This window comes from Cercospora beticola, chromosome 2 (assembly GCF_033473495.1).
Source record: "Cercospora beticola chromosome 2, complete sequence".
Taxonomy (NCBI): Eukaryota; Fungi; Ascomycota; class Dothideomycetes; order Mycosphaerellales; family Mycosphaerellaceae; genus Cercospora; species Cercospora beticola.
In genome coordinates, this window is record NC_088936.1 from 423,959 (window position 1) to 444,571 (window position 20,613).

The 20,613-nt window shown below is 53.1% G+C and overlaps 8 protein-coding genes across 8 annotated transcripts; 4 read left to right on the plus strand and 4 right to left on the minus strand.

Moving 5' to 3' along the window:
- Window positions 1-8: 8 nt before the first annotated feature.
- RHO25_002320 (uncharacterized protein) lies at window positions 9-1,213 on the minus strand (the record flags this gene model as incomplete). The annotated part of the gene is made up of 2 exons (XM_023594827.1): window positions 9-502; window positions 565-1,213. The coding sequence occupies 2 exons, from the start codon at window positions 1,211-1,213 to the stop codon at window positions 9-11; spliced, it is 1,143 nt and encodes a 380-aa protein (XP_023459659.1).
- A 653-nt stretch (window positions 1,214-1,866) lies between these two features.
- Window positions 1,867-4,684, plus strand: RHO25_002321 (uncharacterized protein; the record flags this gene model as incomplete). The annotated part of the gene is made up of 2 exons (XM_023594826.2): window positions 1,867-2,351; window positions 2,407-4,684. 2 exons carry the CDS (start codon window positions 1,867-1,869, stop codon window positions 4,682-4,684), a joined length of 2,763 nt encoding a protein of 920 aa, XP_023459656.1.
- Window positions 4,685-5,465: 781 nt separating this feature from the next.
- Window positions 5,466-6,932, plus strand: RHO25_002322 (uncharacterized protein; the record flags this gene model as incomplete). Its single annotated transcript, XM_023594825.2, has 1 exon — window positions 5,466-6,932. The coding sequence occupies one exon, from the start codon at window positions 5,466-5,468 to the stop codon at window positions 6,930-6,932; it is 1,467 nt and encodes a 488-aa protein (XP_023459657.1).
- Window positions 6,933-9,487: 2,555 nt separating this feature from the next.
- On the minus strand, window positions 9,488-10,039 carry RHO25_002323 (uncharacterized protein; the record flags this gene model as incomplete). Its single annotated transcript, XM_065602228.1, has 1 exon — window positions 9,488-10,039. The coding sequence occupies one exon, from the start codon at window positions 10,037-10,039 to the stop codon at window positions 9,488-9,490; it is 552 nt and encodes a 183-aa protein (XP_065458300.1).
- A 350-nt stretch (window positions 10,040-10,389) lies between these two features.
- RHO25_002324 (uncharacterized protein) lies at window positions 10,390-12,080 on the minus strand (the record flags this gene model as incomplete). The annotated part of the gene is made up of 2 exons (XM_023594823.2): window positions 10,390-11,922; window positions 11,982-12,080. The coding sequence occupies 2 exons, from the start codon at window positions 12,078-12,080 to the stop codon at window positions 10,390-10,392; spliced, it is 1,632 nt and encodes a 543-aa protein (XP_023459663.1).
- A 275-nt stretch (window positions 12,081-12,355) lies between these two features.
- On the minus strand, window positions 12,356-14,652 carry RHO25_002325 (uncharacterized protein; the record flags this gene model as incomplete). Its single annotated transcript, XM_023594822.2, has 2 exons — window positions 12,356-14,150; window positions 14,204-14,652. 2 exons carry the CDS (start codon window positions 14,650-14,652, stop codon window positions 12,356-12,358), a joined length of 2,244 nt encoding a protein of 747 aa, XP_023459660.1.
- A 1,454-nt stretch (window positions 14,653-16,106) lies between these two features.
- On the plus strand, window positions 16,107-16,801 carry RHO25_002326 (uncharacterized protein; the record flags this gene model as incomplete). Its single annotated transcript, XM_065602229.1, has 2 exons — window positions 16,107-16,270; window positions 16,318-16,801. The coding sequence occupies 2 exons, from the start codon at window positions 16,107-16,109 to the stop codon at window positions 16,799-16,801; spliced, it is 648 nt and encodes a 215-aa protein (XP_065458301.1).
- Window positions 16,802-17,939: 1,138 nt separating this feature from the next.
- Window positions 17,940-19,962, plus strand: RHO25_002327 (uncharacterized protein; the record flags this gene model as incomplete). Its single annotated transcript, XM_023594821.2, has 2 exons — window positions 17,940-18,192; window positions 18,248-19,962. The coding sequence occupies 2 exons, from the start codon at window positions 17,940-17,942 to the stop codon at window positions 19,960-19,962; spliced, it is 1,968 nt and encodes a 655-aa protein (XP_023459661.2).
- Between the last annotated feature and the right edge of the window lie 651 nt (window positions 19,963-20,613).

Below are 20,613 nucleotides of genomic sequence, written 5' to 3' on the forward strand. Positions count from 1 at the left end.
AGCCCCGCTCAAGACTTGACAGCAGACTTCGCCTTTTCTGCAGCCTCAGTCGCGACAGCCTTTGCCTTCTCTGCAGTCTCAACCGCGACGGTCTTGGCCTTCTCCGTGCTTCCACCAGCAACGGCCTGGCCCTGCATCACAGCGCCGGCAGCAACAGCCTTGCCCTGCTCCACCTTTTCCGCTGCGATCTTCGCAAGCTTCTCCAATTGCTCTTGTCTCATCTTTCGCACAGCTCGGAACAACAGCACGAAAAGCAGTTCGACTCGTTCCTTGGTCATCATGAGGATACCTTGCACGAGGAAGCCCTTAATGAGCTGAGGAGCAACACCCTTCCAGAGTCCGAGGATACCATCTCGCTCGACGGTGAACTTCATAACTTCTTGGAAAGATTTGAAGGGCTTGCCCATGCGTTGTGGCGGAGGCTTGGATTGAAGGCCAACTTTGGCGATGATGAGCGGTTGTGTTGCGATAGTGGCGAGCATCTTGGAGAGAGCGCCGAGAACTGGTCATCGTTCGTTAGTACAGCATGAACTCAGGCATTGACAGAGACGGGCTTTGACTTACGGAAAGCCTCATGAGGCGCCAAATTTGACTTCCCAGGAAACATCAATGTGCGTAACCTCTCGTAAGCACCATACGTGATACTGGGGTTCACGACCAGAACCATCGAAGCCTTGATACCTCTCCACAGGCCAGCAAGACCATCCTGATCGATAACCTCCTTCGCTGTCGCCAAGATAGTTTTCCTCTCGCCTTTGCGCTGCGTCTGTTGTCTCGTCGTCACCACCGCAATCGGAATTGTAAACAACTGCGCCAGAGCTCCTGCCACAGCACCCAAGCTCAATTCCACTGCTGTGCTTGTTCCCTTGGAGTCTACTCGGGCATGATACATCTCTCGCACCAGACTGTACCAGTAAAAGTATGCGAAGTTTGTGCTCACGACGCCGATCAAGTTGCCTGCCAGTCCATTGAAGAGTCCTGATACGCCTTCTTCCTCAACGATATGCCGGATCGCGTGCATTGTGCCTTCATAGTGGACATGTCCCTCCTCATCAACATAAGTGTCTTTCGCATTTCGCTTGACCTGTGTCTGGAGTCGGGTTTTGACGAGATCGAGTGGGTAGACGACGCTGTTGGCTACAAGAGCTCCAGCAGAGCCTGCCAGTGCGAGACCCCATGCTGGCAGCTCTTGTTTCGAAGGAGCTGGTGCCATGGCTTATGTCGCTGTCGCTGCGCACGTTGTCGTCTCTTTGTCGTGCTACGCTCTTTTGCCGGAGAATAGATCTGTCGTATCGCAGCGCCGAGGGACAACCGATAGCGATAGCCGAAGCGGGTGTGTTAAAAAGTGCTCTTGCCGGTCATGGGAAATGTCCGTGAAGACAGATAATTATGATCCGGGCAGTATTGGACGAGGTCGTAGGCGAACCCAGGAGTTGGTGCTGCGTGCGAGAGAGCACGACTTTGTTGCGAGAGCCATGCTGTGTGCCGTTCGATAGACCTCGGCCCTGTGAAAGCGACGACTTCGGTCCTGCTGCCGGCCAAAAACCAAGCAGGGATCGCGGTGGCACGTCATTTCTCCTTCCACGCGGTCCGCGCTGCGATAACCACTTGGACTTCGCAACACTGCAACTACAACCACAGCTCTCGGATCCGAATCTCTCTGCCATATACCATGCTCTGACAAACTCAATTGGTGACATGCTGCTCACGGAAGCGGGCTGACAGTCATCGAGCTCGACAACAAGTACTGCAATCTCTCGGACAACTTTCGGAGATCCAGCATCATGATAACACCTGGATGTCTGCATTGAACTTCAGCAACGGTCCGTTCAGCCGTGGCAAAGGCGGTGCGAGGTAGCCGCCAGCATGAGTGCGCCAGAGGACTTCGCGACGCTGCGACGGGACGCCGAGAGACTGGAAGACCAACTGAGTCATGCAAGCAGCCGGAGCGAGGCATTGGACATTGCACTCAAAGCCGCCGAGACGTCGATGAAGGCGCTCTCGCTGGTGCAAGATCCTGCCCAACGAGCTGCGTGTAGATCACGAGCAGAGCAGTATATGCGAGAGGCGGAACGTATCAAGCACGATGCAAACTGGCGTTCAAGAGTCAAATCTCCTGCGTGGCTCAAGGTTGAAGTGCCTCCGACGCCACCAACGACTGCTGCCACTCAAGCAGCAGCGGCAACCAAGGTGAGACAGTTGCCAGTGCCGCTCAACTCTCGCAAGCTCTCTACAAGAGAAAAGATCATCGTCACCAAAGCTGGCTTCCTCAACGGAGTCAAGTTCCCAGAATGGAGTAGTGATCCCTCGCCGAAAGAGTTCGAGCTGGCAGACGGTGAGGATCTATTCTTGTATGTCTCCTCGAATATTCCACCATTCTCACCTACTACTGACTGCTGCGTTAAGCGACGAGGCTTCAGAATTACCATTGTCGGAATTCCAGGAGGATGTCCTTGACAGCTGGAAGCGTCCACAAGATGCGCTACCTCCTCCAGCGTGGTTTCAAGGTGATCAGAGCCATCTCGGACCTACCATGAGCTTCTTTCGCAACATCGATCTGGTGCAGGATGCAGCGACTGACTGCTCTGTCGTTGCCTCGCTTTGCGCTGGCGTTGCTCGTGTCCAAAATGGACACCCAAGAATGCTTCAGAACGTCATGCATCCTTTCGATTTCGAAACTGGAGAACCACTCATCTCCAAGAACGGGAAATACATCGTATGCATGAACTTCAATGGATGTCAAAGGCGAGTCGTCATCGACGATCGCATTCCTACGAGCTCAACCAAACGTGTCATCCACGTTATCGATCGGAACAATCCAGGATTGTTATGGCCGGCGCTCATCGAAAAAGCGTACTTAAAAGTGCGAGGCGGCTACGACTTTCCTGGTAGCAACAGCGGAACCGACTTGTGGATACTCACTGGATGGATACCAGAGCAAATACATCTACAAGGAGATGAACTCGAGCTCGATCGACTGTGGTCACGCATGCTCAATGCATTCTCGTATGGCGATGTTCTTGTGACGATGGGCACAGGAAAAATGTCGGACAAGACCGAACGAGCCCTGGGGCTTGCCAGTGAGCATGACTATGCCGTTCTCGACCTGCGTGAAGTGGGCGGGCAACGTTTGATGCTAGTCAAGAACCCATGGGTGGAAGGAACGAGCTGGCGCGGTAGGTCACGCAGAAGCGAAAGAAGTCGAGAATTGTCTCCAGAAGGACCGTGTGTCCCACTCGATGAAGAGAGTGCATCTGTTGATTCACCTAGAGATCTGCTCAACGAGAAGGATCTACCTCCCGGCACCTTCTGGATGGACCTCGACAGTGTACAGCAATATTTTGAGTCTGTCTACCTGAATTGGAACCCTGGTCTGTTCAAGTATCGGCAAGATGCGCATTTCGAGTGGGACTTTTCTAAGACTCATGACGATAATGGCTTCTGCAAGTCTCGCGGTCCTGCTGCGAGTTTGCAACACAATCCGCAATTCACTGTGGCGACGAGTCAGCGGCAAGATGTATGGATCCTGCTTTGGCGACACTTCCAAAATTCGGTTCCCGAAGATGCCACGGCCGAGGACATTGAAAGTGGTCGGCATTTTATTGACCTGAGCGGATACATCACATTGGCAGCCTTTTTTGCTCAAGGACGTAAGGTCATGTTATCAGAACGCTACATCCAGAAAGGTCTGTACGTGGACAGCCCACAGACTCTCTTGAAGCTCGAGAATTGCGAGCCTGGCAAGCCGTATACGATTGTCCCTCTGGAACAGGACCTGCCAGCCAACAAGCACTCCTTCACAATATGCACATTCAGCAACTCTCCTATCGTGCTCGATCATGCAATATCGCGCTACGCGCACCTCACACACGTCAATGGTTCGTGGACACAGCAGTCTGCCGGCGGCAATACACAAAACCCAACATATTGCGACAATCCGCAGTACACCATTACAGTACCTAGGAAGACCGGCATCAGCTTACTGCTCGAGGCAAGCAACCCGAAATACAATGTCAATGTCCGACTTCTCCACAGTGGGGGCGAGCGCGTGTTCAACATGCGTATGAAAGATATCATTGCCGATAGTACAGTCTATCGCCAGGGATGTTGCATTGCAGAGCTTGAAGAGCTTGATCCGGGCAAATATACAGCTATCTGCAGTACATTTGACCCTCAACAGCTTGGGGACTTTACTCTTCGCATTGACTCTGCAGAGCAAACGTTTGCCAAACTGCTCCCTCGGGAAGGTGCAGGCAGAGTCCGCTTTGAGATAGAGGGGGCGGCCTTCAAGGAGGGCATGACAAAAATCGCAGCGCCGATAATGCCCCATCGTCTGGTGAACTTCTATGCGATTGCTCGACAGGCAGCGCTCGCGTCCGGGTATGGTCGCTCGGGCAGCCGCTCACATGTAAGACTGAGTGTCGAGCATGGACGAGGGCCTTCGCGCTTCATCCGGATCGAGAGCAACAATGGAGAGTACAGTGATACCTCGGGAGGCGCCGTAAGAACAAATGCGATTGATCTCGGACCGAACGATCGCATGTTGGTCTCTCAAGGCTGCGTGCTAGTGCTCGATCGTATGTATGTGAGCTCGGAGAACCTGGAGGAGACTTTTCAGGTGGAGTTGTTCATGGACCAGCCGAATGCGATTGCAGTTGGGCCATGGCGAGCGTGGGATGATTGACGAAGCGATCGGGTAGATTTTTTCCGTACTTGAAGGCAATCGACTTGCGCTTTTCTCCCCCTGTACAACTATCCGTATGCAAGACATATTCCCAGCTGCGCTACGGACTTTGCCGTGACGAGAGTGCATATGAGAGACAGTAGCACACGGGTATAGGTGATCTTGGCGGCGCCCCGCGATGATCATGCACACTGCCTCCGCGACCAGGTCACCCACGAACGACGCGTGCGCACCGAAGTGGCGCCCCGCAGCCAAGTGTGGCGCTGGAAGTGAAGGCGTGAACAATTGATTCGCGGATAGCGCTCGTCGCCCTGATGCTGTCGAACTCAGGCGCATCACCGTCACAAGCCAGGCGGTCAGCACTACGCAGACCCTGTGTGGCTGGTTGTTGATGAGTATTCCCTTGCTGTACATAGGCAGAAGACATTCACGACGTGTTCGTTCAGACTGTATTCTCTCGTCATTCCTGGCACTGTTGTCAATTGTGGAGAGGATAAACGAGCAACTCGCTTGGAATCCCGAGTGACGTCGACGCCGGAGCCGCAGTCGGTCAGTGCTCCAACGACCACAGCCAACTCTGCGACCTGCACATCCTCCCAAAGACGCCGTTGGGAAAGGATAGACGCTGCTCTTGTCCTATTCTCCTATCTTCTCCCTAACAAACTCTTCGCGCCAGAGCTGCCACATTCGAGGGTCCTTCCCGTCCCATCGCCCGCTACTGCATCTTCCACTCCAACCCCACCAAAACTAGTCAAAAGTCTCAACTCATACACCGCCCAACATGGGCCTCCTTTCACGAAAATCGGGCAAAGACAGCGCCCCCGAAGACACCACCGCTACCTCCGCTCCCGTCTCGGGCACCAACACAAACACCTCCACAACGCCCGAAATGGTCAGCGCCAAAACCAGCTTGGACGAAGACCGCAGCGGCAACAACACATCCCGCCCACCCACCGCTTCCTCCTCAACATCCGTCTCCAAAACCGAAGCCCCCATCGTCGCCGATGGCCAACAAGTCTCCGATGCCTCAAAGCTCAAGACCTTCCTCGGTATCCTTCGTCGCTTTCTCGGCGTAACCGACATCGCCGCCGTTCGTTTCTCCCTACCCGCCCAACTCCTCGAACCGATTCCCAATCTCGAATATTGGCATTATCTCGATCGACCTGAGACATTCGCTGCGATCGGCGATAGTGATGATCCTCTCGAACGTATGCTGGCTTGTCTGCGTTTCTGGTTCACGAAAGATTTGAAATACGTGAAAGGGAAGCCTTGCAAACCATACAATTCAAGTCTGGGAGAGTTCTTCCGATGTACATGGGAAGTGGACCCTGCGGAAGCAGAAAAGACAACAGGAGACAAGAAGCCAGTGAAGGTCAATTACATCACAGAACAAACAAGCCATCACCCTCCCATCTCGGCTTTCGTCTACGATTGTCCGGAGAAGGGCATTGAAGCTTCGGGATACGATCAATTGTCTGCCAAGTTCACCGGCACAAGCGTCAAAGTCACACCCGGGAATTTCAATCAGGGAATCTTCATCAAGTTGAAAAAGCGTGATGGGGAAGAATACCAACTTACACATCCTGCGGCGTATTTGACGGGCTTCCTGAGAGGTCCTTCAGGGCTGTATGTTAGTGTCGCGGATGTATGCACGATCACTTGCGCGAAGACGGGGCTGAAGACATTTTTGCAATACCATGAAGAAGGATATTTTGGGAAGGCGCAAAATCGTGTTGAGGGAGTTGTTTATCGACCTGCGGATGTGAAGAGTGATCCGGTGACGAAGTTGAAGGATGTGCCGAAAGAGCAGATTGTTGGAAGGATTGAGGGCGTGTGGACGGAGAAGGTGTGGTATTCGCCCGGGGTTACAGAATTCAAGAAGACGAAGGAGTCGGACCGTGTCTTGTTGATGGATGTTACGCCGCTGGTGCCTGTGGTGAAGAAGTGCCCACCACAGGAATTGCAATTGCCGAATGAGAGTCGGAAATTCTGGGGTGGTGTTACTGAAGCGATCGAGAAGAAGCAATTTGGTACTGCGACTGAGAGAAAGACGGCGTTGGAGGAGCGGCAAAGAGAGCGAGCGGCAGAGAGGCAGGCGAAGGGAGAAACGTGGACTCCGAGGTATTTCACGAATGTCACGGAGAATGACGGAAAGGCGGTGTTGAATGATTTGGGGCGAAAGGCGTTGGAGGGTTTGGAGACCGGTCAATATCAATTGGAAGAGCCGACGGAGTATGGGGCGATGTAAAGACCGGCAAGAGAGCATGTGGATGAGAGCTGAGTGGTACTGGTGGAATGACTGATGACGATAGATTTGCTGCACTTTTGCACGGGGTGGCGCTACACGGCAAATGGCTCGTTTTGGATAATATTGACGACGTGGAGAGAAACAGCATTCTTATATGGATGCTTCTAAGAATCTCCGGCTCTCTCCCCAAGAAGCAGGATCGGGAATCTCTGACTGCGAACAATCATCGAAAGACGATGATGGAAGATGAATAGAACCAAGACCTAAACAGATTGGGTGGACGGACGATGACCCTATGCCGGGTCCTTTTTCCCCGACATTGCAGCTTCTTCCTTGTTGTACTTGGGCAGGTATCGGAGTTCACTTTGAATGCATTGTTGATTGTTTGTAGATAAACATATCGTGAACCGCATTACAAGCCCGTTGATCTCTATCGCCCAAATTTCGAAAATTGACATCAGGATGCTCCTCGATTCTCTAATGGAAATCCTTTGTCGACGGAAGTCAAAGCAATGCCCTATGTACGACAGGCTGTACCGTCGCATGCTCGATTTCGTTAGATCAGCGCTTTCCCGGACCATCCAGGAAATCATGCGTTTCTTGAGTGATATCCGATCAGCTCGATCTCTTGCCTAAAGAATGGAGCTCCGAGTGCGTGCGTGAAGGTCAGAGCTGTTCTGTGAGAACAGGTCTAGTTCTTCTGAGGACGCTCACAATGGCTTGAGCGACGAAGATGCTGGACTGGGCCAAAATCTATACTGGTGTGGTATGTTGCTCACGGATGTGTCGACGAGCTCCCTGGCACGGAAACAGATGGTTGGGCCATTCCAGGTCAGCGGTAGCATTTACTGTATTTCGACGAAATGGTATCATGAAAGGGTGCATCCTTACCAGCTCCGAGAAGGTTGATTGGAGTCAACGATCGATGTTGTTGGTTGTAGTCATGATTCATGTAGTCAACTCCATGTGTGACACGCTTTTCCCACGCGGAAAGCCTCGCCCTACACGTTCGACCCCAGTGAACGGTCTTGGTTTGAGCTTCTTTTCCTTGATATCCGTAATGTTCCGCAGCGTATCCAGAAACCCAAAACGGTCCCTTGCACCGATTCTCCTCCATATTGCCTTCCACGATAACGACCACGACTGTATCTTATCGTGATTCTTGCGAAGTCTGGCCTGCACCGGCTGCTTGGGAGATCAGAATATGATTGCGACTCAGAGATCCAACAAAGGCGTGACCTATCTCCACTCAGCCGCTCCTGCTCAGAACTCTTCCCTTCCACCTTCCACCTTCCATCAGTGCTGCTTTGTTCCTACCACGTCTTGATTTAGCACACCCTATGCCTCTTTTGGTTAGTATAGTTGAGGTCGGGCTCTTCGCGGAGCGTCTAATGTCAATAAAAAACACAACCGGTAAGCCCTAAGTCCGTGCACACACCGCAAAGCAGTCGCGAACGCAGCGCGCCAAGGGTCTGGTGGAGATAGGGCGTGACTTGTAGTGTCATGAGTGTATATAATATGCATTGGCCGTCCGCCATTGTTTTTCATCGCTCGCTGCCTCATCTCACTTCTGTAAGAAACGCGGCAATTCCTTGAGAGCTGAATCCTCAGATCAGACTCATCGATCCCGATCTCCCTACGGTGACGACTACGAACGACAAATAACGTGTCCGAGAAATCAAAGCTCCATCTGATCTTGACAGACTTCGGAATCGAATTCGAACAGGTCTCATCTGTCGACGGCCGAAGCATTATAACAGTTCAAAAGCGCAAAATCAGAGACCGGGTGCTCGCATGGGCTAGAGAGTGCTGTTATGTGGTGGCATTTGGACCAGAAGTCTTGGCTGTTAGCAGAAGGAACTTGGAAATGCAGAACATTGGGAACGAATCAAAGTGAGAGTAGCAGTATGCGGCGTGCATCGAAACGTTTTGCTTTGGTCAGTTTCTTTACAACTTATCTCGCCATCGTGATCGTCCTGACATTCCGTATTTAGGGGTGACATCAATCTCAAGAACTTTACAAATGAGTTAGATGATCGGAATACTCGGTACCTAATGAGCACAGTAACGAAACTCAAGTTTTCTTCCTCATGGTCCTATCTCACTTCAGACGCTCCTCGAATGGAATCGGAATATCGGAAGGAAAAATGTAGTGAGTACCTCCGGTAGTAGATGCGACGTTCTGTGCAGCAGTATCTACCTAAATTGTTCCTTCCGTTGACATTACCGGCTTCAGGGAGGTGCAGTCTGACAAAGAGACAGTCTTGGAAGGTCTTCCAAAAGCACTACCCCATACGCTTCACTCCCTCTGTCCACAATCCTACCCATTCCAATCCCGACCCCTCTCACTTCTCCCTCCAAGCTTCTTCCACAACCCCCGCCAACTCCCTCAACGTTTCCACCCTAACCTGCATTCCCAACCTCTCCTCACCCCCTCAACCTCCCCACCCGAAAACCCCCTCCGATCAACCCAAACCCTATACTCCAAACCAAACTCCTTCGCCGGTTCCTGATCATGAAAAATAGAATTCGCAACATGACATAACTCATACTGTTCAATTCCACACCTTCAAATGATCGACTAAATAAGAGAAATTATTCAAATCCGGTTTGTATGTTCCGATATCTTCGGCGATGTAGACGGCATCGAATGGCAGATTTTGTAAAGGTCCGGTGAGAGTTTGAGAGAAAGATGTGTGGTCGACGTTTGAGAGGACGATGAGTTTGTAGTGCTGTGCTAGGAGTTGCATTGCGTGGAGAGTGTCGTTGAAAGCTGGGTATGTGCCGATTGAGGAGCGGATTTGTTGGGCCGCGGATTGGATTTGTTCTTGTGTGAGCTGTCCGTTCTCTACGAGGCGGAGTTCGGTTGCGCAGCGTTCGATTGCGCGGCCGATGGCGATGGATTGTTTCATTGTTGGGTGTTCTTGATGTATGGCTGTTTCGTGTCTGGTGATGTCGATTACGAGAGTTTTGTGGTCGGATGGGAGGTAGGGTCCCAGAGCAGAATTCCGTGCAACTTCTGTGAGGCCTTTTTCCCAATCGATTAGGGTGCCGTAGATGTCGAAGGAGAGGGCTTTGATGGAGCGCCAGGGAATGGTGGAGGCCATGTTCGCAATCGAATAGGGCTTTTGAGGTTGGATGGATCTGTTAGTGCTGACAATTATGTCGCAGTCGAGCATCGACGCTGCAAAATCGCAGCCATGAGGTCGTTACGATTTATCTCTATGCTTAGCCTTTCATACCTTATCCCCGGCCCGATCGCGATAGATGATGGCTCATCGTGATGACTCAATGTTGTCATGGAGAGTTTCGATCAAGGATATTCTCTTGATCATCTTGGCACCATCAAGCCAAGCCAATGGTATGCCGTGCGTCCTTTCATCGTTCTGAAATGTCTTACAAATCAACAATGCCAAACGACCAACGGCTAAACGACCCTCTCATCGCCCTTCCCTCCTCAAAAACCCAGCTCCCTGCCCACCTCCTCAATCCTCTTCACAAGTTTCTCCACCGTCTCCCTCCTCGTAAAACAATTCACCACAACCCTGAAAAATTTCCCCTCTTCCCCGGGAGCATAATCAACCATGAACTCTCCTCTCTTCATCAAAGTTTTACAAATCTTTTCTGTTGTTCGGCTGTTCTTCCTCACTGCATCCTCGTTATCCTCACCACCTCCTCTTTGTCTGCCTTGTTTGTTGAAGTAGAAGCACACCTGCAAACAAGGCGGCGGATTCCTCGAAACCAGTGCGAATTTCTTGTTCTCGGATAGTAAATTGGTGAAGTGTGCCGCGATCGCGAAGGCATGATCGATCGAGTTCTGGAAACCAAGAGTGCCTTGATATGTCCAAGCCAGGTAGAGTTTGAGGCTGTCTGCTCTGCGGCCGCATTGTGGTGTGAGGTCTGCGAGGTCGAAGAATTGGTCTGTTTCTTCCTCCTCCCTATCGTTGTCGTGGGTGTTATTCGATTCGTCTTCCTCCTCGTCATTGTCGTGGAAAAGATACCCAGCAGGCAGCGTCATCCCCTTCTGAAACTGCCTCAAATCCTTCCCTAGTAAGAAAGAACATGTGACGGGGATATTAAGCATTTTGTGCGCGCAAATAGTGATGGAGTCAGCCAACTCAATCCCCTTCAACTTCCCACTTTGTCGTTGAGTTTCGCTGAATACGACACTCCCGCCCCAGGATCCATCGACGTGTAGCCAGAGACCGTACTTCTTGGCCACGCGGGAGATTTCGTCCACAAAATCAAAACTCCCCAAAACCGTCGTCCCCGCCGTAGCATTAACATAAAACGGCGTCTCCCCATCCTCAAAACTCCTCTCAATCGCCTTCTCAAGCTCCTCAACCCTCATCCTCCCTTCCTCATCAACAGCAACAGCCCTCACAGCATCCGATCCAAACCCAAACATCTGCGCAGCCTTCTCCACACTATAATGTCCATGTTCACTCGTAAAAATCACAAATTTATACCCTCCATTCCCTTTAACTTTCGTCTCCGGGTAGAGAAAATTCCTCGCGATGACCATACTCGAAGCATTCGCTGCTGAGCCGCCGGGTTGGGAGACACCGCCTGCGAAGGGGCCGGTGAGACCAAAGAGGGAGGCAAGGGCCTTTGCGGTGGTTTTTTCGATTAATGTGAGAGCTGGAGAGACGGCGTAGACGTGGGAGTTGGTGTTGAGGGCGCTGAGGAGGAGGTCGGAGGCGAGGCCGATGGGGGTGTTGGTGGAGTAGAGTTTGTCGAGGAAGGATTGGTGCCAGGTGTTGACGCTGTTGGAGAGGATGGTTTGGGCTGTGGAGAGGAGGCCTGAGCGGCCAAGGCCTTGGGTGGGGAGAGTAGGCTGTAAGATGGCTTGGAGTTGGGAGGGGGAGTGTTGGGTTAGGAGGGCGGATTTGTTGGGTTGTTTCTTGTTCTGGATATCGGAGCCTTCGCTTGCATCGTCGTCTGCTTGTTGGATGAAGTTGACGACTAGTTTTTGGACGGCGGTGAGGAGCTGGCGGGCAAGTCAGTATGACATGAAGTAGTGATGTCGCGCAAGGCTGAAGGACCCACATCCTCTGCTTCCTTTGCTCGGTCCAGAGGTTCATCGTCTGCGAACTGCTGCGAACCATTTCGGCCGTTTGCCACGCCGTTGCTGTGTCCATGCGTCATCGCGATATAGACCACAGGACGGTTGCAGTCAGATAGTGTGAATAGGAATGTCAGTGCAGGGTGAAACTAGCAGCGATGTCTGAGGTGAACGTAAGACGATTAGTGTGACACAAAGTGTGTTAATTATCCGCACTACTTTGTACAGATTTTTGCAGCCGAGATGATGCAATGCGTGGTGAGCTAGGATCTGGGGAAGATCCGCTAGTCCGAGTGGCGCCGAGAATCCCTTGGATCGTTCGGCCGATGCTGAAGAAGATATCACAGATATCGCCAATCTACGAGCTTGCGGTTGCAGACTGCACACGTTGGGGACGCGTGCTGGACCCATTCATGGATCCACGAGAGCCATGGGAGCTTTTGCTGGACTTTGATCTTTTCTCCTTCTTCACCTTCTTGCTGCCATCTTCGGAAGCGGCTTCTTTCTTGGGCTCTTTCTCCTCCTTTTCGCTCTTCATCTTCTTTTGCGCATGGCGTTCCCGCGCCATTTGGAGAGGCGTCTTCCTCGGACCATCCTCCTTTCGAGCCTCAATCTCCGAAAATGCCTGGAATCCGTCGTTGCTTGCCTTGATCCTGCTCTGCCTGATCCATTCTTGTCGTTTTCGCTTGTAGATGTCCATTTTCCAGTTCTTCCACACGGCCCTGCCACATGCCGATTCGCGCAATGCAGCCTCATTCTCAGCCAATTCCTCCGCGATCCGTTCGCGGATGAACGCAAGCCCATGCGTACCTTCCCAGATACAATCTACAACATGCGATGCAGACTTGTCCAAAGCCATCTCGCCGATGTTAGACTGGAAGCGCGCAATCAGCTTTCTTCTCTGCACCATAGACGCATTCTTTGTGGTAAGTGCTTGTTGCAGAGTCCGGGTGACAATGTAATCTTTGGCCATCTTCAACATGACTTCCTTGTCAAGAGCCGTCAGTGAATCGAGGACGAGGGCGCTGAGCGATCCCGGAACAATTAGCATGGCCTGTGCGAGAATGTTGAACTGCACTTTGTTGGTTTCCGAGGGACGCGGGAAGAATGTTGCTGCCATGTTGGACCCGGTACCCACTTGGCCATTGGCCGATACTGCTGCATCCTCTTTGCGATTGTCGTCAACATGTAACATCTTCACAATGTCGAAGCCTGTCTCTCCCGAGTAAAACTGGTCTATTTGCACAGCAATCGCTTGCGTGTCGATGTCTCGCACTGCGCAACGCTCGATCATGGTCTGAGGCATTGCCGTCCAGTGCTTCTGGAGGAGTCCGGGTATTTCGGGTAATAAAATCTCGTGTGCCTCGAGCAAGTCATCGTAGCCCAGCCGTTCCAGCAAACGACAGACAACGTGGGTCGCCACTTCGTTTCTGGCGTGTGTTGCAAGACGTTCCTTGAAGAAGGTCTTGTACATGCTTTTGAACAGCTTCGCAGGGGCATGTTGAATGATCTTCTCGACCAGGTGAGATCCAACAGGGTCGAAAACAAGGCCAGAAAGGAATTTCGCACTGTCACATTCTTCCGTAAACACCTCATCTGGTAGCAAAGTCCGGATGATGGACTTTTCTTCCTTTCCACGCTGCTTTCCGTAGTGTGTAAGTTCCAGTGTGAGGAGAACTTGGAGCGTCGGGTTAGCGTTAGGATGCGTGGCCAGTCCCCGGAGCTTGTCAGTATCGAGCCCAGCCACACTGTCGCTGATAAGCTTCTCCAGGGCCACAGAGAATGATTTCGGCACTGGTCGAGTCTTCCCTGTTGCTTCATTGCCGCCCTTCCCCGGCGCACCTTCCTTCCGCTTGCTGCGAAGCAAGCTCTTCATCGATTCGGTAGAGATCGGCTCTCCAGCAAGTACGAGCAGCAAAATGCGCAGAGCATGAGACGCATACTTTTCCGTTAGTAGGTAGCCGAAATTGCCCTCGAGTTCGGCCAGAGTGTGCAGGAAGAGATTTTCCATGGAAACGAAGACCTCGTCGGGGTTCTCAGATTTGAGCTCAGAGGGCTTGGCTTTGAGCTCCTCACTGACATGTGGCGCGGCGTAGGTGAAGAGAGATTCACAGCAGTGCGATGCGAAACGATGCGATAAGAGATGTATGAAGCTGATATGAATTAGCGCGAGGGAACCAGATAACCCCAGACATTGGCCACTTACTTGCCACTGAACTTTTGAAAAAGTCCTTTCAGTTGTGATGCATTTGACAGTTTGATCAAGCGTTCCAGTACTCGCGAGCATGACTGGCTCTGTGCTAGTTTGAGGGCCTTGTCGTCTGCTTCTCGGAAAACACTCTGCAGAAATGCCGCTCGCTCCTCGGAATTGGGGAAGTCGTCCTGTTCGAGCAGGTTGTCGGCATTCTTGAAAAATTCCTGTTCCTGTTCGTCGAGCACACCGAAGAAGGCCTTTTCTGCACCACCTGGATACGCACTCGACATGTCCTCGTCGTAGCCGTGCATAGTCAGGTTCTGTTCAGCAGAGTCCTCCATGGCCTCGGTTTCGTCATTTGGTTTTTGCCGCTTGGAGAGAGATTCTGTCTGCGGATCGTCATGCTCGTCGTCGTGCTTACGCTTCATGCGCCGGCCGCGCTTTTGAAGGGCCTTGGGCATGGCTGCGGTGCGGAGTTGCGTTGCAGTGGTTCAAAATTTCTGCAGATTGTGCGTTGTGGAACAGCGATCGAGGAAAAATCTTGTCCAAGCGAAGCACAGATGGCGGAGATGCAAGAGCGGTGGCAAGAGTTCGCGGATTGCCGAAGAGGAGGACAGAAGTGACAGGAGGGAGGCGAGAGATTGGAGCAGCGAACGAGAGTTGCGTGCAGGCCGATGCGTGCCCTTGTCGGCGACAGGTTTTAGCTCCATCGAGTGTGGATCGAGGACTGGAATCTCAGCACGCGTGCGAGATGGCCGATGCGATCTGCTCCTGCCGAAAACTCTACTTTCGCTTCTCCCACCGCGGGTGACGTAATGCCACCTGCCGCAGATGGGACGGGGGCGCTGCATCGGGAGAAGGCGCGATGGACTCCCGGCAGTGATATGCGCCAGTGTCCTCTCCTCCGCGAACAGCACCCATCGGGACAGCGACATTGGAAGTCGTCGCCGAGTTGTGCGGTCTGCGGTGAGTTGCTGCAGCACCCGAACCACTCGCCAACCAGCATGACCGCTGCACCGCTAGAATATCGAGCTCCGCCTGTCCTGCCCTGTCCTGCACCTGCATGGGCGATGGAAGAGCTGTCCGCGCAGACGCTGATGCTGGGCCCTGCAGCGACGGCCACTTCGGCTACAGCGCCCGCCCGCTGCGAATGCATCCTGCGACACTTCTGGGAGAGTGTCTAATGAACGATCGAGGCGTCATCATCACGTCTGCGCGAGGCCGAAGATTGCAACCACGAGCTCTCTGCAATATCGCACTGCCGGCGCAGAGAGAGGGCGATGATGCGGTGGCAGAAGAGCATCGACACCGCATCCTCGCTCGACATGCATGCGGCGTTGCACAAGATCCACCACGATCTGTCCGGCACGTCGTACAGAGATCTCTGCACTCGCACGCGGGATCGCCCAACTCAATTGCTGCGCCCCGTCAACGGTTACCAACACCTCCACGCTTTGTGCATCCTTCGACACCTATTTTCGACTCGGCGGAGCCCCCATACACTTTGCACATCTCAGCCTTGCTTGCTGCACCACACAACCAATCTCGCTGACCTCTGCACCCGCCAAGTCCATACCATCTCCTCCCCGCAGCACCTTCCCGTGCTGCCATCTTGTAGCGGCCACTACATGACTTCTGTGGCACTCATGCTCAACACCTAGTCGCTGGCAGACCGCAGATCGCACGTTTCATCACTTCCTTCGCACAAGCTCCGCCGCATGTTTGCTTTGCGAAGCCTCGTGCGAAATGCCTTTGCAGTCCTCCGCCTTGACCCCACGGTCCCGTGTGTTGGCATGGCGTTGTGCGAACGACTTGTGATGATGTCGGTATCGTCAAGTATAAGATAGAACGGTGCATCTCGCGGCGTCTCGTTTCAGCTTGCCCACCAACCCACCAACGCACGCATGCAGCAAGGATGGCTATCAGAGCACCCTGGAAGGGTTTCGTCGGCCGCGTCGGTATGCCAATACTCTCTGCCCTTGTCGTCGCCAACACTCTGGCGATCCTCATCCTCTCCATCTTCAACGCAGCTGCTGTGGAACTCAATGGAGACGGCCGAGACTTCGTCAAGGATCGGGCGTAAGTCAAACGGAGCGCGGTCCTTGCCCACACTCACGTCTCTGCAGTGTTCTTGTTCTATTCTGGTGCACAGTTCCGTTTGTGCTGAGCATCACCACGATCACGGAATTGTTCTGCCTATGGAGTGATCGGTTGGCACCAGTATGGGCGCTGATCTCATCGAGCGTCGCCATATGCATCGGGGCGGCGCAAATGGGCCTCTGGCAGCCGTGTGTCAGCACCCTTCGCACGAGCTCGAAACCAGACTTCTGTCCAAGCATCTACAAGACAAACGAGAACAACGAGCTGTTCTTCAGCTGGTATCACGCGAGCGCATCTGCACCTGCTGCAGCAATACCCACAATTTTTATCATGCACGTGGCCCCAAACAACATCGCTTCACACGTTGCGATCGCCGCTAACCTGCTCATAGCTACCTCATTCAGATCTCCCTCGCAGCCATCGTGGTCCATAAGCAACGTCGATATGCCTTTCGCAAATCAGACCTTGTCCGACCCTGGAAGAGAGAACACGACGATGTGTCGAAAATAACATATGCGAACAGTGCGCGCAGCTCGAGGACGGTGTCTGCATCAGAGCAGGAAAGAATGCTGTACCCTCCTTCGCCACCGCAGTCGATGCGGTCTTCGTCGAGCTCAGAATTGCTATCTGCGGGAAGCTCACATGCCTTCTCAGGGTTCAGCGGGACATGGTACCGATAGATCAGCATTGTATTTCAGCGCAAGCGACCCGTTCCACCATCTTCGTTTATTCGATCAGCCTGAACCTCATGCGAAGTCCACTGGAATCCGTCAGCCGCCGTCAAATGTGCATACAACACTACAGAGAGCGACGACGCTGACTTACTGCCACCGTGGCTGTACTGCTGTTGAGGCGTGCCGCAGCTCAAGGCCGAAAGCGTCCTGCCCTGGGACTTTAGTCGAACTAACGCGCGGCAGCCCGCGTTCCTCCACAGCGCAAGCGGCCGAGATGTCCTATCCCTTGCTTCACAAAATGAGCGCAGCTCAATAGGAAAGAAATCAAGCACATGCCACGGGCCACGGCCATAACAGAACCGTGCTATCGGTACACCATTCTGATAACAGAGAATCAATGGCCTTCTGGCATGTCTTTCTTGCGCGTGCGCTGCCAACGTTGCGCAACCGCCTACCGACCATCTACATTCGTTACCTTGGAGGAGTGCATTGCTGCACGATTGATTGACTATGGCCGGGTCCAAGTGGAAAGTCGCTGCTGCGGCGATCTTAGCATTTGCTCTTGCGGTTGAAGGGTGCAATAAGTGCGAGAAAGAACATGGTATGGGAGCAATCCTTCTCGACGCGTATCGGTGCTTCAGCGGTGCGAAAATTTGCTGACTTTCGTACAGCCGACCACAATGTCATCACAGTCGTTGTTCACGCATCCTGCGGTATTCCATCGAAGACTACAACCTTGTACCCACCACCAACGCCTCCCTCTGTCACCGATGTTCCTCCTTGTGGAAGGGAATGTGTCACGCCGGGACAGTATGGTGGCTGTGCAGAGGGCGATGTGAAGTGTATTTGCAAGAACAAAAGCTACCTTGAGGGACTGAGTACTTGTGTCGCGAGGAAGTGTACTGGACGAGGCGATTGCCAGAGTAAGCGGGATTCGCCCATCAAAGCTTCGGGTGAAGCACGAACGACTGACGATGATCCCAGGTGTTATCGACTTTGCGACCAAAGTCTGCGGCAGTGTGGGCGTTTTCGATCTACCGAAGCCTTCGTGTGCTCCTCCTCCACCTTCTTACACGGACGTGCCTTCTTGCGCGCAGAGGTGTGTTGTTCAGGGTTCGTATGGAGGTTGCGCTGAAGGCGATGTGGCTTGCATCTGTCGCAACACGCCTTACCTGCAAGACTTGACGGGCTGCGTGTCAAGGGAATGTACTGGAACGAGCTGCCAAGGTGAGTCGTCCTGATCGAAGTACCGTTGATGCGGCGAGCTGATATACGGTCCTAGGTGTCGTCGATTTCGCAAAGAATGTCTGTGGCAGTGTTGGCGTTACCAGCCTGCCTATACCTTCTTGTGCCGCAACCACCACCGCGCGTCCACCTACGGTCACGGATGTGCCCAACTGCGCCCAACGATGCGTCACCCAAGGACAGTACGGGGGCTGCGCAGAAGGTGATGTCGGCTGTATCTGTCGAAACACGGCTTACCTCAATGGCCTCACGGACTGCGTTAGCCAGAACTGCAACTCGACTGGATGCTCTGATGTCGTCAACTTCGCGAGCAGCGTTTGCGGAAGCGTTGGTGTTACCAGCTTGCCAATGCCGTCCTGCGCTGCAAGCACATCTTCAGCTCGCCCGCCTACGGTTACGGATGTTCCATCTTGTGCCCAGATCTGCGTTACAGCCGGCTCGTATGGCGGATGTGCCGAAGGCGATGTCAACTGCATTTGCAGGAACACTGCATACCTCGATGGACTGACGAACTGTGTCAGCCAAAACTGCAATGCGACTGGCTGTGCTGAGGTGGCTTCGTTCGCTGGAAACCTCTGCAGCAGTGTTGGTGTGACGAGCTTGCCTATGCCATCTTCTTGTGGTATTCCGCCTGTCACCTATACGACGACTCAGCAGACGGTCGTGGTCACTACAGCTTCGGGCCAGACTGTGACAACGACGCAACAGACTGTTATCGTCACCACGGCTCCGGGACAGACGGTGACCCTGACTGCTCCTACAACCGTTGTTCCTCCGGCTGAGACTGTCACGGCAAGCACAGCAGTCACTGTCACTGTCATCTCGACAGCTCCAGCGAGTACGGTCAGCGTGACTGAGACCTACAGCGCTACCACGACCCAGCAGGGACCGACTGAGACGGCGACTACGATCTACGTCTCCACTGTTCAGACCACGGTTGAGCGCACTGTCACTCTTCCGGCAAGCTCTTACACTACTACCATTGTTGAAAGTGGAACTACTTACACGCAAGTCACCACCGCACCAGGCAGCACGATCGTTGAGACTACCGTAGCTTACGTCCCGACGACTGTCTACTCCATTGGCACTAATACTCAGACTGCGACTTTGCAGCGGACTGTGACCTCTACTGCTCCAGGCGGAACGGTCACGGCAACGCAACAGGTGACTTCCGTACGAGTCAGCACAGCTCCAGCCTCAACAATCGTTACCACACTCCGCTCAACAATCGTGTCCACGGCTCCAGCTCAAACAGTCGTCTCAACCTTCGTTTCGACCTACCGCTCAACGATAATCTCCACCGCACCAGCCCAAACAATCGTCTCCACCGCACCAGGCCAAACCATCGTAACAACCCGCGTCTCAACAGCCCCCGCCCAAACCATCGTCTCAACCTTCGTCAGCACCTACCGCAGCACCATAATCTCCACCGCCTCCCCCATAACCACAACCTACAGCGTAACCCGCACAATCCCCGCTTCAACAGTCACAGTCACCAGCACCACAACTCCTCCAGCTGTGACTGTAACAGTCAGCACGAGTATCGTGCAAACTACGACGCAGAGGACGAGTGTGGTTCAGACTACGACTTATAGGACTACGGTTTCGCCGCCGGGTGCTCCGCCGGGGTATGTTGGGCCTACGACTACGACTACTACTACTACGACGACGAGGAGGACGACTACGTCGACTGCGCAGAATCCACCGGGGTATACGCCGCCTGCGCCGCCACCGCCGGGGTATACTCCGTGAGTGGGTGAATAAGGAAATAGAAGGGGGAAAGTATTTCGAAGGGAGCTGTGTTCAGCTTGCATGAGGGGAGCCAGCTGAGGCTTCCATGGGAGAGGGATTTCCAGGGTTTGTATTCTTTCATCAAGCAGCTTAATCGAATTTGTTGATCTTTCCTTGAGCACAGTGTTTCTGCATCTCTATCATCAGGGCGTTCTCGCTAAGATTGTCCCCCGCAGAAGTCCTCCAGGAAGGCCTGCCGTAGACATAGCAGTTTCGAACCGCGAACACGAACCTTTTGTCATGCGGAAAATGAACCTCACGCTCGGCGGCTTTTCGAAGCACAATATGACCCGACAGCTACCGGCAGACGGGTCGCCCTGTTGAGGGCACCAGAAAGATCAAGGAGACCAGCAAGCAAGGAATATCCGTCTATCATCGGCATAATACAGTAAGCCATGGTGTTGCGGGACATCCTATTTGAGACGATGATTTTCAATGGATACAAAACGAACTCTAGTGTGCACCTGCAAATGCAAGTCTTGGGTGATATACATCGGCGCGCTTTCTTTCTAATGCCCTGTTCCAGACCTATGTTGCAACTTCGATGCCACATTCTTGGCATGCTCTGGTCCTGGGACCGCTGCTCTATTGCTACAATTGCGCTCTGCAGTT